The sequence below is a fragment of the Coenobita brevimanus genome, chromosome 75 (assembly GCF_032717465.1).
Source record: "Coenobita brevimanus isolate Jiangsu-jjx chromosome 75, ASM3271746v2, whole genome shotgun sequence".
Lineage (NCBI taxonomy): Eukaryota > Metazoa > Arthropoda > Malacostraca > Decapoda > Coenobitidae > Coenobita > Coenobita brevimanus.
In genome coordinates, this window is record NC_137028.1 from 22238941 (window position 1) to 22251351 (window position 12411).

At 41.2% G+C, this 12411-nt stretch overlaps 1 protein-coding gene across 1 annotated transcript in view; it reads right to left on the reverse strand.

The window, feature by feature from the left end:
- Nucleotides 1–1402: 1402 nt before the first annotated feature.
- The window catches only part of Rack1 (Receptor of activated protein kinase C 1), a 71367-nt gene continuing 60358 nt past the window's right edge, over nt 1403–12411 (reverse strand). Inside the window, exons 5-8 of the mRNA XM_080278786.1 lie at nt 8211–8282; nt 3279–3413; nt 2934–3044; nt 1403–2066 (exon numbers count right to left, since the gene is read on the reverse strand). Coding sequence (XP_080134912.1) covers nt 1746–2066; nt 2934–3044; nt 3279–3413; nt 8211–8282 — 639 coding nt within the window. The 3' untranslated portion in view covers nt 1403–1745. The remainder of the gene's footprint in view (nt 2067–2933; nt 3045–3278; nt 3414–8210; nt 8283–12411) is intronic.

Consider the following 12411-nt stretch of genomic DNA (forward strand, 5'->3'; position numbering starts at 1 on the left):
GAGTGTAGTACATTGGTGAGAGAAGTAAGAGGAAGATGAGTGTTTAAGAGGGCAAGATGTGAGAAAAGAGTACCCTACAGGTATGTTATGACCTTTCTGTTTGGGGGTTCCCAGGGAGTAGGCACTGATGAGAATAAAGTAGCCTACAGGTGTGTTATGACCATCCCATTTGGGGGTTCCCAGGAGGGACAAGGCACTGATGTCCCACATGTAACATAACTGCACATTTGCTTATAGTTTTTATTAATGCAGAATGAAAATCTGCACTCCTGTTATTCTGCACCCGAGTTGGTTCATGCCGACAACGATGTGCAATATTCGAGGTTCCTGATGGGTTCAAGAGGATGAAACCTTACTCAAGGAGTTATCCCAGGTGGTGAAGACCACTTACATCTCCACCCTCTAGCCCATCTTAAGTCTCTGTGATACGTTTCTTCCTTATTGTGCCTTTTTCATAATTTTCTATTAACCTAACCATGTCTGTGTGTGTTCTGATACTTACCATGACCATGTAATTACCTCCGCCAAGAAGTTTTACCCCACATTGGTTTGTTTGTCAGCAGGACTACTCAAATTTTGAATGGATTTTGTTGAAATTTTGTGTAATGGTGGGCCATGGTCCAATGAAGAAATAACTGAACTTGGGGCTGGATCCAGAGTATCCTGCACATTGTCTCCAAAAGTTCTCAATGAATTTCAGTATATTTTGTGGAAAGTTACGCCATGGACCAAGAAAGAACTAAATTTGTAAGTGTATCTGCATCCTATATCCACGGATCCAGATCTGAGATAATGGATTTTGATGAAATATTGTGGAAGGGTGGGCCATGGGCCAAGGAAGGAATGTTTGGGGGGTGGATCCGGAGTATCCTGCATAGTATCTCCAAAAGTTCTCATCATTATTTCAAAGAAATTTTGTGAAAAGGTGAGCCATGGACTAAGAAAGAATTGAATATGGGGGTTGATCCAGATCCTATATCCATGGATCCAGATCCTTTTAAATGGCAGTTGCATAAATGGAGGTATGCACTCTCTAGTTAAATATGTATTTAAAGGATATAAACTGTGAAATGGAAAATCTGGGTTTACAAGTGGGTGCCAGTACCAAGTAGGATAAATCCTATACATCCTGTGCTTTTGTTATGCGCAATTTTAATATCGTGCACTAAGTTCGGTACCAGTTAAGTGCAGTAATCAAGGGATCACTGTGTACTCTGTTATATCCTGGCCTAAAATTGCCTTATCCTTCTTGAATGCCAAGTTAGAAAGAGCACAACACTATAATGTTCATCATGAAGTCTTGTCATTTTCTGCCACTAAACACTAAACTACATGAAAGCCACAGGACAAAAGGGCCAGGTTGAGTATAGTGCAGTTATACAATGTAAGATTAATACACAAATCAGAGCGTCAATTTATTTTATATTTAAGCATAAAATGCAACACTAACTTCCCAGGTACCAATTACGTGCAATAACCAAGGGATTGCTGTACTCCTTTTGTTATACCCTGACCTAAAATTGCCAAATTTCCTTCTTTAATGCCAAGTTGTAGAAAACACCAATGTTCATTATCAAGTATGAAGGGAAGAAAACACAGTACAGCCATAATATTGTCATTTTCAGCCCCTAAACTTATGTGAAAGCCGCAAAAGGATTAAAATCTGGGACAGGTGAAGAGTACTGTGCAGAGTTACACAATGTAAGATTAATACACAGAAATCAGTGCTTCAATTTATTTTGTATTTAAGCACGAGATGTAACACTGACTTGCCAAACACGAATCTTGCTGTCACTGTAGCCAGCAAAAAGAGTCTGACCATCAGCAGACCATGCCATTGACAGACACTGAGGTGGTTCTGCTTTAGGGTTTTGTGTGATAACATCTGGTTTCAGTTCATCAACCATGTTCTTCCCTTCTAGATCCCATATCTTGATAGAGGGGCCAGTAGCAGCACACAACCAGTAGCGATTGGGGCTGAAGCATAGTGAGTTGATGGTGTCAGTATGATCCAGGGTGTACAGGTGCTTATCATCATTCAAGTCCCACAGCATTGCCTTGGCATCCTAGTGAGAGAAAGATCAAACAGAAGTTACAATCACCTCCCCAATTTCCCATAAACAAATAGGATGGGTAATATCCAGAGTTAATAAGGAAACTAAAAGCAATACCCACACAATGGGACAGCCAAACATAAGTTTGCTTAGTATTTCAAGCTACACTAGCTGTTACTTTCTTACCTGATACATAATAAAAAAGCATCATTTACAGCCAAAATACAAACCAAGCTCCTCCCAACTTAGGAACATTAGCCAGGAAAGATAAAATATTCAGTGAACTTGTTCCTCACTTTACACCCAGTAACTTCAGATGAGTATTCAAAATTCATGCCTTGCCTTGTACAATGACGCCACTAAGATTATAATGAACCCTTTCAGCAAGGGATCATTCTTGTTCTTTTACCACTGCCACAGACAGTATGTAATCTTTTTAGTTCAAAAAGATCCAGCTGAACAAAATCATCTTTCTCTTATGGTCCTCTTTCAAATAATCTAATCTAACATGATCAATTTCTCATGCTACCTAATGGGCTTTGTAATGGGGCATTGGCACCATCCACTCCTTGCCAAGACCAAGAAAAAGACCACTAGCCATGTGAAAACCCTTTTTAACCTGAAAGTCAACAACAGTCTCTTTCCCACCAAGCAGTAAGGAGTGCATTATTTTAGTGTCATCATTACACATGTGAAGTGGACTAGGGATCTGTGAATGAATGTGGCATATTCACTGGACACTCAGATCTCTCCAGCTTTTGCACTTACAGTCTCTACATCTGGATCCCTCCCACACAATTTCTTACTATCATAATGGCAGAGGTTCATAATAACATGATGCTGAATATTATACCATCTGAGTTATTGCTGAAAACTTACCTTGCCACCAGACGCACACAGAGAACCATCAGGGGAAACTGTCACTGTGTTCAAATAGCCAGTGTGGCCATAGTGGTTGGTCTTCAGTTTGCAGTTGGTAAGGCTCCAAACCTGTAATGTAATGCACAAGGTTATTTACACGTTACACAAAAAAACTCTCTACTACAATGCATTTTACTTAGCTAAAGCTTCTACAACTAATACAATTTACATAATACTGTACACCAAAAATTCATCACAACAATGAGACATGTAACACAAGTATCGGTAAAACCATACAATATCCAAATCAGTAGGTGCAGGGCTTAATTCTTTTCTTATTCCAAACTGTACATGTATCTTTACCTTAACAGCCTTGTCCCAGCCGCAAGAGACAATGATGGGGTTGCTGTTGGAAGGTGAGAAACGGACACATGACACCCAATCAGAGTGGCCATCCTCCTGAATGGTATACTTGCACTGGGCTAGGGTGTTCCACAGCTGAAAGGCATTATTGTATATTATAACTTACAAATAAAGAGAATAATACAATTAACTTATAAAACAAAGCACAAAAACTTAAGTCTGAATAAAAATTTCAAACTCTGAAAGTACTACTTTGGAAAATTGCAATACGTTACAACAATAAATATATATCTATCTATCTATTGCCAGATGCCTCAATCCCGTTCAGGGTGGCCACAAACAAATCGCCTCCACGTCGCCCTATCTCCCGCCATTTCACTTCCCCACTCCCAACTCACATCCCCCCCTCTCATATACCTCTCCACCCCATCCCTCCATCTCATCCTCGGCCTCCCCTTCCCTCTTACCCCCTCCACCTCACTCACATACACTCTCTTCGTCAGTCTTTCACCCTCCATCCTCTCCACATGGCCAAACCACCTCAGTGTATTCCTCCTAACGCTTCCTATCACATCCACATCCACACCACAATGCTCCTTTATATCCTCATTTGTCAGCCTGTCTCTCCATGTGACTCCACAAGCTCCTCTTAAATAACTCATTTCCACTGCTCTCACTCTTGACTTGTGTCCTTCCAGCAACGTCCAAGCTTCACTTCCATACATTAGAGTTGGTATCACAATACTGTCATGTAGTAACTTTTTCACTTCCATGCTTCTTATCACTGCTTTCAAGGAACCAGCAACCTTTCTTCCCTGCTGTACCCTTTCAAGCACTTCACCCTCCAAACCTCCATCCTTACTCATCACACTACCCAAGTACTTAAATGTACTCACATTTTCCAATTCCTCACCATCCAACCTCGCTGTACATTCACTGACTTCACCTCTCTCAAAGACCATCACTTTACTCTTCCCTACATTCACCTTTAGGTTCCGTTTCTTACACACTCTCCCAAACTCATTCACCAAGCCTTACAGCTCTCCTTTGTCTTCACTCAACAACACAGTATCATCTGCAAACAACAGTACAGGGAGTTTCCAAACACTACCCTCTCTCACAAGGGCCACTCCAACATCCACTACCCTACCTTGTACCTCTTTTATTACCCCATCCATGTACAGACTGAACAATCATGGAGGCATGACACATCCATGTTTCAACTCAACCTTCAAAGAAAAAAATTCACTCACTTCACCATCCACACGCACTGCAGCCTTAGCACCATCATATATACTCTTCACAGCATTCAACAACATCCCATCTACTCCTTATATTCTTAATACTTTCCACAATCCTTGTCTATCCACCCTGTCATAAGCTTTCTCTAAATCCATGACAGCTGCATACAACTTCTTTACCTTCTCTAGAAACTTTTCCACTAAAGATCTAAGAATGAATATCTGATCTACACAACCTCTTCCCTTCCTAAAGCCTCCCTGTTCTTCAACTAATTCCTCTGTTTTCTCTAACTCTGTCAGTAAGTATCCTACCATACACTTTTCCTATTATACTAAGAAGACAAATGCCCCCATGATTACCACACACTTCTTTTTCCCCTTTTCCTTTGTACAAGGGAATAATTATACTTGACTTCCAATCCTCCAGGACTCTACCTTCCTCCCAGGCCAATCTGCACATCTTTTCACATCCATTCTAATACTCTCTCTCCCCCAAGCTTGGACATTTCACCACACATTCCATCAATTCCTGGTGCTTTCCCCAATTTAACTTTTTTCATTGCTTCCACAACTTCTATCCTACTGATTTCTTCCAGTCTTCTCACCTCTCTCCTTCTCCCAGCCATTCCCCAGCCACTTATACTCGCATTACTTCCATCCTCCATGTTCAACAATTCCTTAAAGTGTTCTCTCCATCTGCTCACTTTTTCTCCCTTTTCCACTAGTAATCTACCATTCTTATCTTTCACTCCCCTGCTAACTTCACTTCCACCCTGTCTTACTCTTTTCACCTCTTTCCAGAACATTTTCTTACAGTCCCTCCACTTTACATTCAAGTTCCTTCCAAATTCCTCATCCACTCTCTTCTTACTAATCTTTTCACCTCTCTCTTTCTGTCTACATATAACTCTCTCTTCCGCCTCTCAACTTCTTCCACGCCCCTATTTCTCATCCATTCATTGTATGCTTTCTTCATTTGTGCCACAGCCTGTCTCACCTCTTCATTCCACCACGCTGTTCCTCGCACACCCCTCTGTCTTCTCTTCATCCCACACACCACATCACATGCTGCACATATTTCTTCTGTGAATATCCTGCACACACCCTCCACGTCCCCCATCTGCTCCAATTCATATTTGCCCAATCGTTCCTCCACTTCTCTCTTATACTCTGCCTTTTTCTCATCCTCTTGTAACCTTTCCACTCTCCTTACAAATACAGTAAACCCTCAAAGATCCGGACCATTTCTTAGCAAATTTTCAATTTAAAACACAGGCTACAAGATACACAATTTACTAAATAAAATTTATGAAAAAAATATTTGTACACATTACACTATCCGATTAATTTTATCACGTATTAAATTTAATTTAAATATTAACGGTTCTCCGGTATCCTATTGTGAGGCGCGCACATGTGAATGGGGGGGGAACGAGGCCTTGAGTGGACAATGAGCTGAGGCAGTTAACCGAGTGTAAGTCGCCGGAACACATTGACCGAGTGAAAGCACAGTTTTCTTTCTTTACTCTTCCACCATGGCTCCAAAGCACAAACATACGGTGCTAACCACAGGTGAAAAACTTGAATTACTAGAAAAATAAGAAAAAGGTGTACCAGTGTCTCGGTTAAGTGAGGAACATGGTGTTGCAAAACAAACAATCAGTGATATAAAGAGAAACAAAGCCAAGCTTCGTGGTTTTGCTGCCAAGGCAGGTGGAAGCGGAAGTGCAGGTCCCAGTTCCCAAGTGAAGCGTAAGATCGTTATGAGTGGACTCTGATTAAGATGACAGAGGCACCCCCACTAGAACCCGAGGATGAACAACAGAAAGTGACACTTTGGCAAGGTGAATATAAAAAAATAACTGTTTGTTTTTATTTTGCATTAAGTTACACCCAAACCACCATAAGTTTTCTTTCATATGAGCAAATTTATATAATTTCTGGAAGATCCGGATTTTTTGAGATCCAGACAGGGTTATAGCCCCAGTTAGTCCGGATCTTTGAGGGTTTACTGCACTCCTCCTTCATGTCCTTCCCTTCTTCTATTTCTCCATGTTAATTGGATCTTGATTCTGGCCACCACCAAGTAGTGGTAAGTCCACTCCCCCAACCTCTATAAGCTCTTGCATCCATTACACATTTTTGCATCCTTTCATCCACACACACACAATCAATCATTGCCTTCCTTTCATTCAGTTCACCACCCACCCTTCTCATCACTCACCATGTATACCTGTGGATCATTTTGTGCCTGAAGAGGGTATTGGCTATCACCAACCCCCTCCCAGCACAAATGTCCACTAACGCACTGCCATTCTCATTATCTCAGCAGGCACACCCCACTCACCAACTATTCCATCCACCTTCACATTCCCTACTTTACCATTCATGTCACTGATCAAAAACCCTCTCTCATTCCTTCCAAACTTTTCCATGCACACTTCCACATTTGTCCAGAACTCTTCTCTCACTCTGCTTGCACGATCTTGCGTTGGCGCATACACACACACAATCGCCCACATTTGTATTCCAACTTTCAATCTTACCCACACAATCCTTGACCCAACTGATCCATACTCTCTTATGCTCTTCTTCCATCTTTTACTCACAACTATACATACTTTGGAAAATTGCAATACGTTATAACAATAAATATATATATATATGGGTTAAAAATGAAAGAATACCTGCATGGCAAGAGAAATTAGATGCTGATGTAGAGGATCTTGATAATGGAATGGAATGATAAATGTATACATCAGTAAATAACATGATCAGGTTTGGTGGTGAATGAAGTACAAATACAGCACTGAAGTGTTAATGGCTCAAGAGATGTGAAAGGGTTAAACAATGAGAATAAAGTCAACTTTAGACAGGAAGAGGTTGTAATGATAATAAAAAAGCAGCAACGTACACCATTTGAATAAGCATGCTCATCAACTAAGGTATGCTGCAGTCAGGGGTAGTTCCTCTGACGTAACTGCAGTTTATAGATTAAATAGGATGAAGTGCTCTGAAATGGAAGAAAAGAGTGGGATATGGAATTAACTGACAGATATGAGTTGACTTGGGATAGAGAAATGCACTACCAGCATGCCCATAGAAATACTTTTCCACATAAGTGAGACTCAATCAAATATGTTTACGTAAAACTACAGCATGTGGTGAAAGTTTTTGGCTTATCAGATAGAGCCAGGATTCTGGGGGCATAAATGATAAGTGAATGGAAGCATGGTCCATTGGACTGGGCAAACTTGGGCTGTCTGGATGCTGCTACTAGGGTGGGAAAGGAGGTCCGGATGATGATGATGATGATGATAGTACTGGTAATTTCTGAAGAGCAAGACCATAAGTGGTGTGAAAGGACAGAACATTGCACTAGTATCAGAAAGTATTATAAGAGTGACAATTACAGAAGAACAAAGACACTCAGCTCTGATAAGGTCATTTTATAATTCTATGTAGTGGTAGACTTCATGTTAATATTTTCGGTGTGTGTGTGTGTGTGTTTGTTACCATAAGATTTCCATTATCAGGTATCAATAACAAATTCTATGAAATTCTTCCCTATTCCCTAGTAGTTTACCTAAAAAGAGTTAACTTTGGAATTAACTGCAAAGAAGTGTCCTTTTCTGTGCAAATCTCTATTCAAGATTGCTATTTCTTCCCTTCACTTCCCACAAAACCTTACCTTGATGGTCTTGTCACGGGATCCAGACACAATCTGACGATTGTCAGCACTGAAGGCAACTGAGAGCACATCCTGTAATGAATGAAACTTGCAGCTTAGAAAAAATACTTTTACATAAACCAGTAAGACCTCCTTAAGTCAGACACAATTCTGGCTTCCTTGTACTGTATGTCTATACAGCAGTGCCCACTGCAATGTTTTTCATATATCACAGTTCTGTACTGCATGGCTAATTAATATTTTTGCTCTACATCCCTCATCTTGAGTGCTGTCATAATACAAGAATATGATTCTACTCATGACACTTTGCCATGAAAAGAATGTACAGCCACAGCACTGTCTTTTTTGCCAATATGGTGTACAAAATAAGCTACAAAAGGACAAAAATCTAGACCACATTCATGTATTTCATGGTAGAAATCCAAGTAATAAGATTTACTGACACGGCATCAATATTTTTGCTTTCTGCTATGTTAATCAGTTGACCATCAAAGTTTCAGGTCAGTTTACCTACAGCTTGCTCACCTTAGCAGAGTCCAAAATGCAACTCACTACATGAACTCGTGACTGCTCACTCACACTCGTACAGTGAAACCATGCATGGAACAACACTAATTTCCCTCATTACAAGATGTCGAAGTGTCCAGCAAATGCAGCTTTCATCTCAGTGAAAAAGACGGATTGCCACTGATTAAATGAGTGCCAAAAAACTTTATTATTTTCCACAGGATGAGGTAGAGGTGGTGTACTATGAATATTTTATAATTTATTATGAGTAAGCAGTGTGTATGGAAATGAGCAGGGCTAAAAGTAGGCAACCAGTTATGTATGTAACAGAGAGGATGGCACAGCCTCTGTGTGTATTTGAGTATACAAGTGCCACAAGGGCACAAGACAGCAAAGTACTATATGAAGGGCTGCGATTCTAATGCAATACATTGACCAGACCACCTGTTTATATCTATATATATACAGTATATTCTGGTATATTTGTATATTTATCTAAAGATTATAGAAATAGCCCCCGAAATCCATAAACTGCTTTTCCATACATCACAGAGATGATAATTTCAATTCTCAGCCAGCTGCTCATTTTGCACCTTGTAACATTCATTTATGACTTCCTATAGGAACAGATTAATGGTAAACACCAACTTTGTCCATTCAAAAAACTAATAAGATCCCCCTTGAGACAGTTAAAAACCAGTCTTTTAAACATCTGTTCCATCCATCATAAGACTGACTGTAAATAAAAACGAACAAGCTTGACATTGTTTGACTGAAGCCTGGCTGTACAAATTCAACATTAATATTGGTTGCAATGCTCTGCCTAAGACATTCTATAATACATATTCCCAGACTTGCTACTGACCATTCATGCAGAGGTGTAACACTCATCTACTCTGTGGCATTCACGTATGTTTCTTAAATTTGGACTTTATCCCATTATTGTTTGAATTTATGGAAGTATTAATAAATTTCTATTAGCAAACTACTGTACTGTAGTTACAATTGTACAGGCAGACGCCGAGATACAATATCCCGGCATAGCGATGGGGGTAAAAATGTCAACCTACCCCACTGAACAATGGCCAAACCCCGATATAATGATTTTTTTTAAACGATTTTGATCTTAGACTTAAAATTTGCATTTAGGTTGATTTAAGTATATATATTTTTTTAGACAATGTGTTTTAGCCATAGGTAGGATGAACACTGTCACTTTCTGGTACAGTTGAGTAAATTTGATTTTTTCCAGACAATGGAAGAGTTGAGATGTATGATGGGACTGGAGTGTATTGGTGTTGTGATGAGGAGAGGTAGATTGAGGTGGTTTGAGCATGTGGAGAGGATGGGGGATGATAACTGGGTGAGGAAGGTGAGAAGTGTAGTAGTAGTAGTTGTCCCCTAGGCAGTCTGGCCGAACAACTCCGAGTCCCTTAGGAAGGCCATGGCCGAGACCGGGCTTTCCCACACAGCTCTCAAAAAGTGTATGTTGTGTTGTTGACGTAGGTGATTGTGTGCAATGCAGTCTTCCATAATGTGCTTAATAGTATGAGGTGCTGTGTTGCATCCTGGACAGGCATCAGCAATGGAGTCATCCAGCCTCTTCTGGTAGCTTAAGAGGGCTAGATGGTGCCCACATCTCAGCCTGGCCAGATGGACCCTGTCCTCACAAGGAAGATAGGATTCAGAAGGGTGGATGTCAGGAGGCCGTGCATGCAGCTGTCTGTTGTCTTTAAGTGACTGAATGGAGCGGCGAGTGATCTGAGTGTGGATATGCTTCTGGAAGCTGGTCTGAGGTGGGCGAGGGGGAAGAGATGACTATTTGTGTATGGTATTGTGTGCTGGGTGTTGTTTTAATGTTCCTTGGTGTGGGTGGATGTGCTGCCATGTACTGTAGTGGATGTTGTGGGTTTGTGGAGGCTGCAGCAAGAAACTGGGTGCCTCTCATGTCTAGGTGATCCTTGACTTTGAGGACTTTGGTTTCTTGATGTAGGTGGTCTGTGGGTGTAGTAGCTGTGCAGCCTGTGATTATTTTTAGGGCCTTGTTCTGTATGGTTTGTAGAGTGTTGTAGTGTGTTTTGGTGAGGTTAGAAGCCCAGGCAGGGCTTGCATAATTCATCACTGAATGTATGTATTGTTTGTATATTGTGGTGGTGGTTTCTTTGTTGTGTCAGAATGTTGTATGGGCAAGTGACCTCAAAGCATTGAGTCTTAGTGTTATTTTATTTTTAATGTTTGTGATGTGTTGTTTAAATGACATTGATGTATTGTATGTTACACCAAAGATTTTGTGTGTGTGTGTGTGTGTGTGTGTGTGTGTGTGTGTGGTAGGGGGGTGTTGTTTATGGTGAGGTGTGGGATGTGACTGTGTTCTGCTGTCCAGTTTGTGAGAAGAGTCACTGTAGCTTTGGGTGGGGCTATTTTGAGCCTGTTTGTGGTGAACCATTCATGTAGTGTGTTGAGGTAAGGTTGAATGATGTGTGCAGCTGTGTTTGCGTTTTGGTGCATACATGTAAGTGTTATATCATCTGCATAGGAAGCTATGTGTATCTGTGGTGTGTGGGGTGTGGGTATGTCGTGCATGTATAGGTTAAAGAGAGTAGGGGAAAAAACAGATCCTTGGGAGACGCTGTTTGTGAAGTTTCTGATGTTAGAAGACTGACCGGCAAATGTTACTTGTGCACATCTGCCTGCTAAGTAGTTTGCCAGCCATCTTTTTGTGTTATTGTGCATGTTTGTGAGGTTGTGGTGGGGGATGGCATCAAAAGCTCTGCTAATGTCTAGTGTGATTAGGAGTGTTCTGTGTGGTGGCCTAGCTGAATTCATGCCATCAAAAACTCTGTGTAAGGTCTGTAAGAAGGGTGTTTCTGGAGTGCAGTGGCCTAAAACCATGTTGTGACTGGGATAGGGGAATGCAAGGTGTGACTAGTTGTAGTACCAGTCGTTCAGTGACTTTAGAGGGGGTGCAGAGGAGTGTGATGGGGCGATGTGAGGAGGGTAACGTGGGGTCTTTGTTGGGTTTAGGGATAGTGATGATACTGCCATGCTTCCAGATGTTGGGTATTATGTTGTGTGAGTAGCTGTAGTTTGATATGTTGGTGAGTGCTTGTATGCCTTGTGGTCCTAGGTGTTTAAGGTGAATGTTGCTTATGTTGCCTGGTCCACAGGCAGATAAGTGCTTGAGGTTGTTAACCCCTTCTTTACCGAAAATGTGTTTTGATGTACCCCCGTACATCGCCAGTAAACACCTGTGAGACACCGGAACCGCTACCGTGGTATGCTGGTACACCCTCTAATGAATGGCAGCTTATGGGCCTCAGGGTAGCCCGGTAAGGCTGTTTCTGAGGACCTTGTGTTAGCAACAGCTCTGTGTTTTGACGACAAAGACTGTGACGAAGTTTTGACGAATTCTGACATCATAAGATACGTCATGACTGAGTTGCGGTGGCACCAATGGCTTGCTCACTCATCTGTGATGTAACCTCTTTTAGACCAAACATTATTTTATAATTTCTACTACAGATATCGTACTATATTTTCTGCTGACATACGGCAAAATTTACACCCCTTGGCCTGCCTGAGAGAGTCAGTTACCACGCACTTGACCACGAGAGAGGGTGTACAGGATATTTTTCTCTCATGGCATCTCTGGCAAATTCCGATACTGACGAGTTTATTCCTCACGAGGATACTT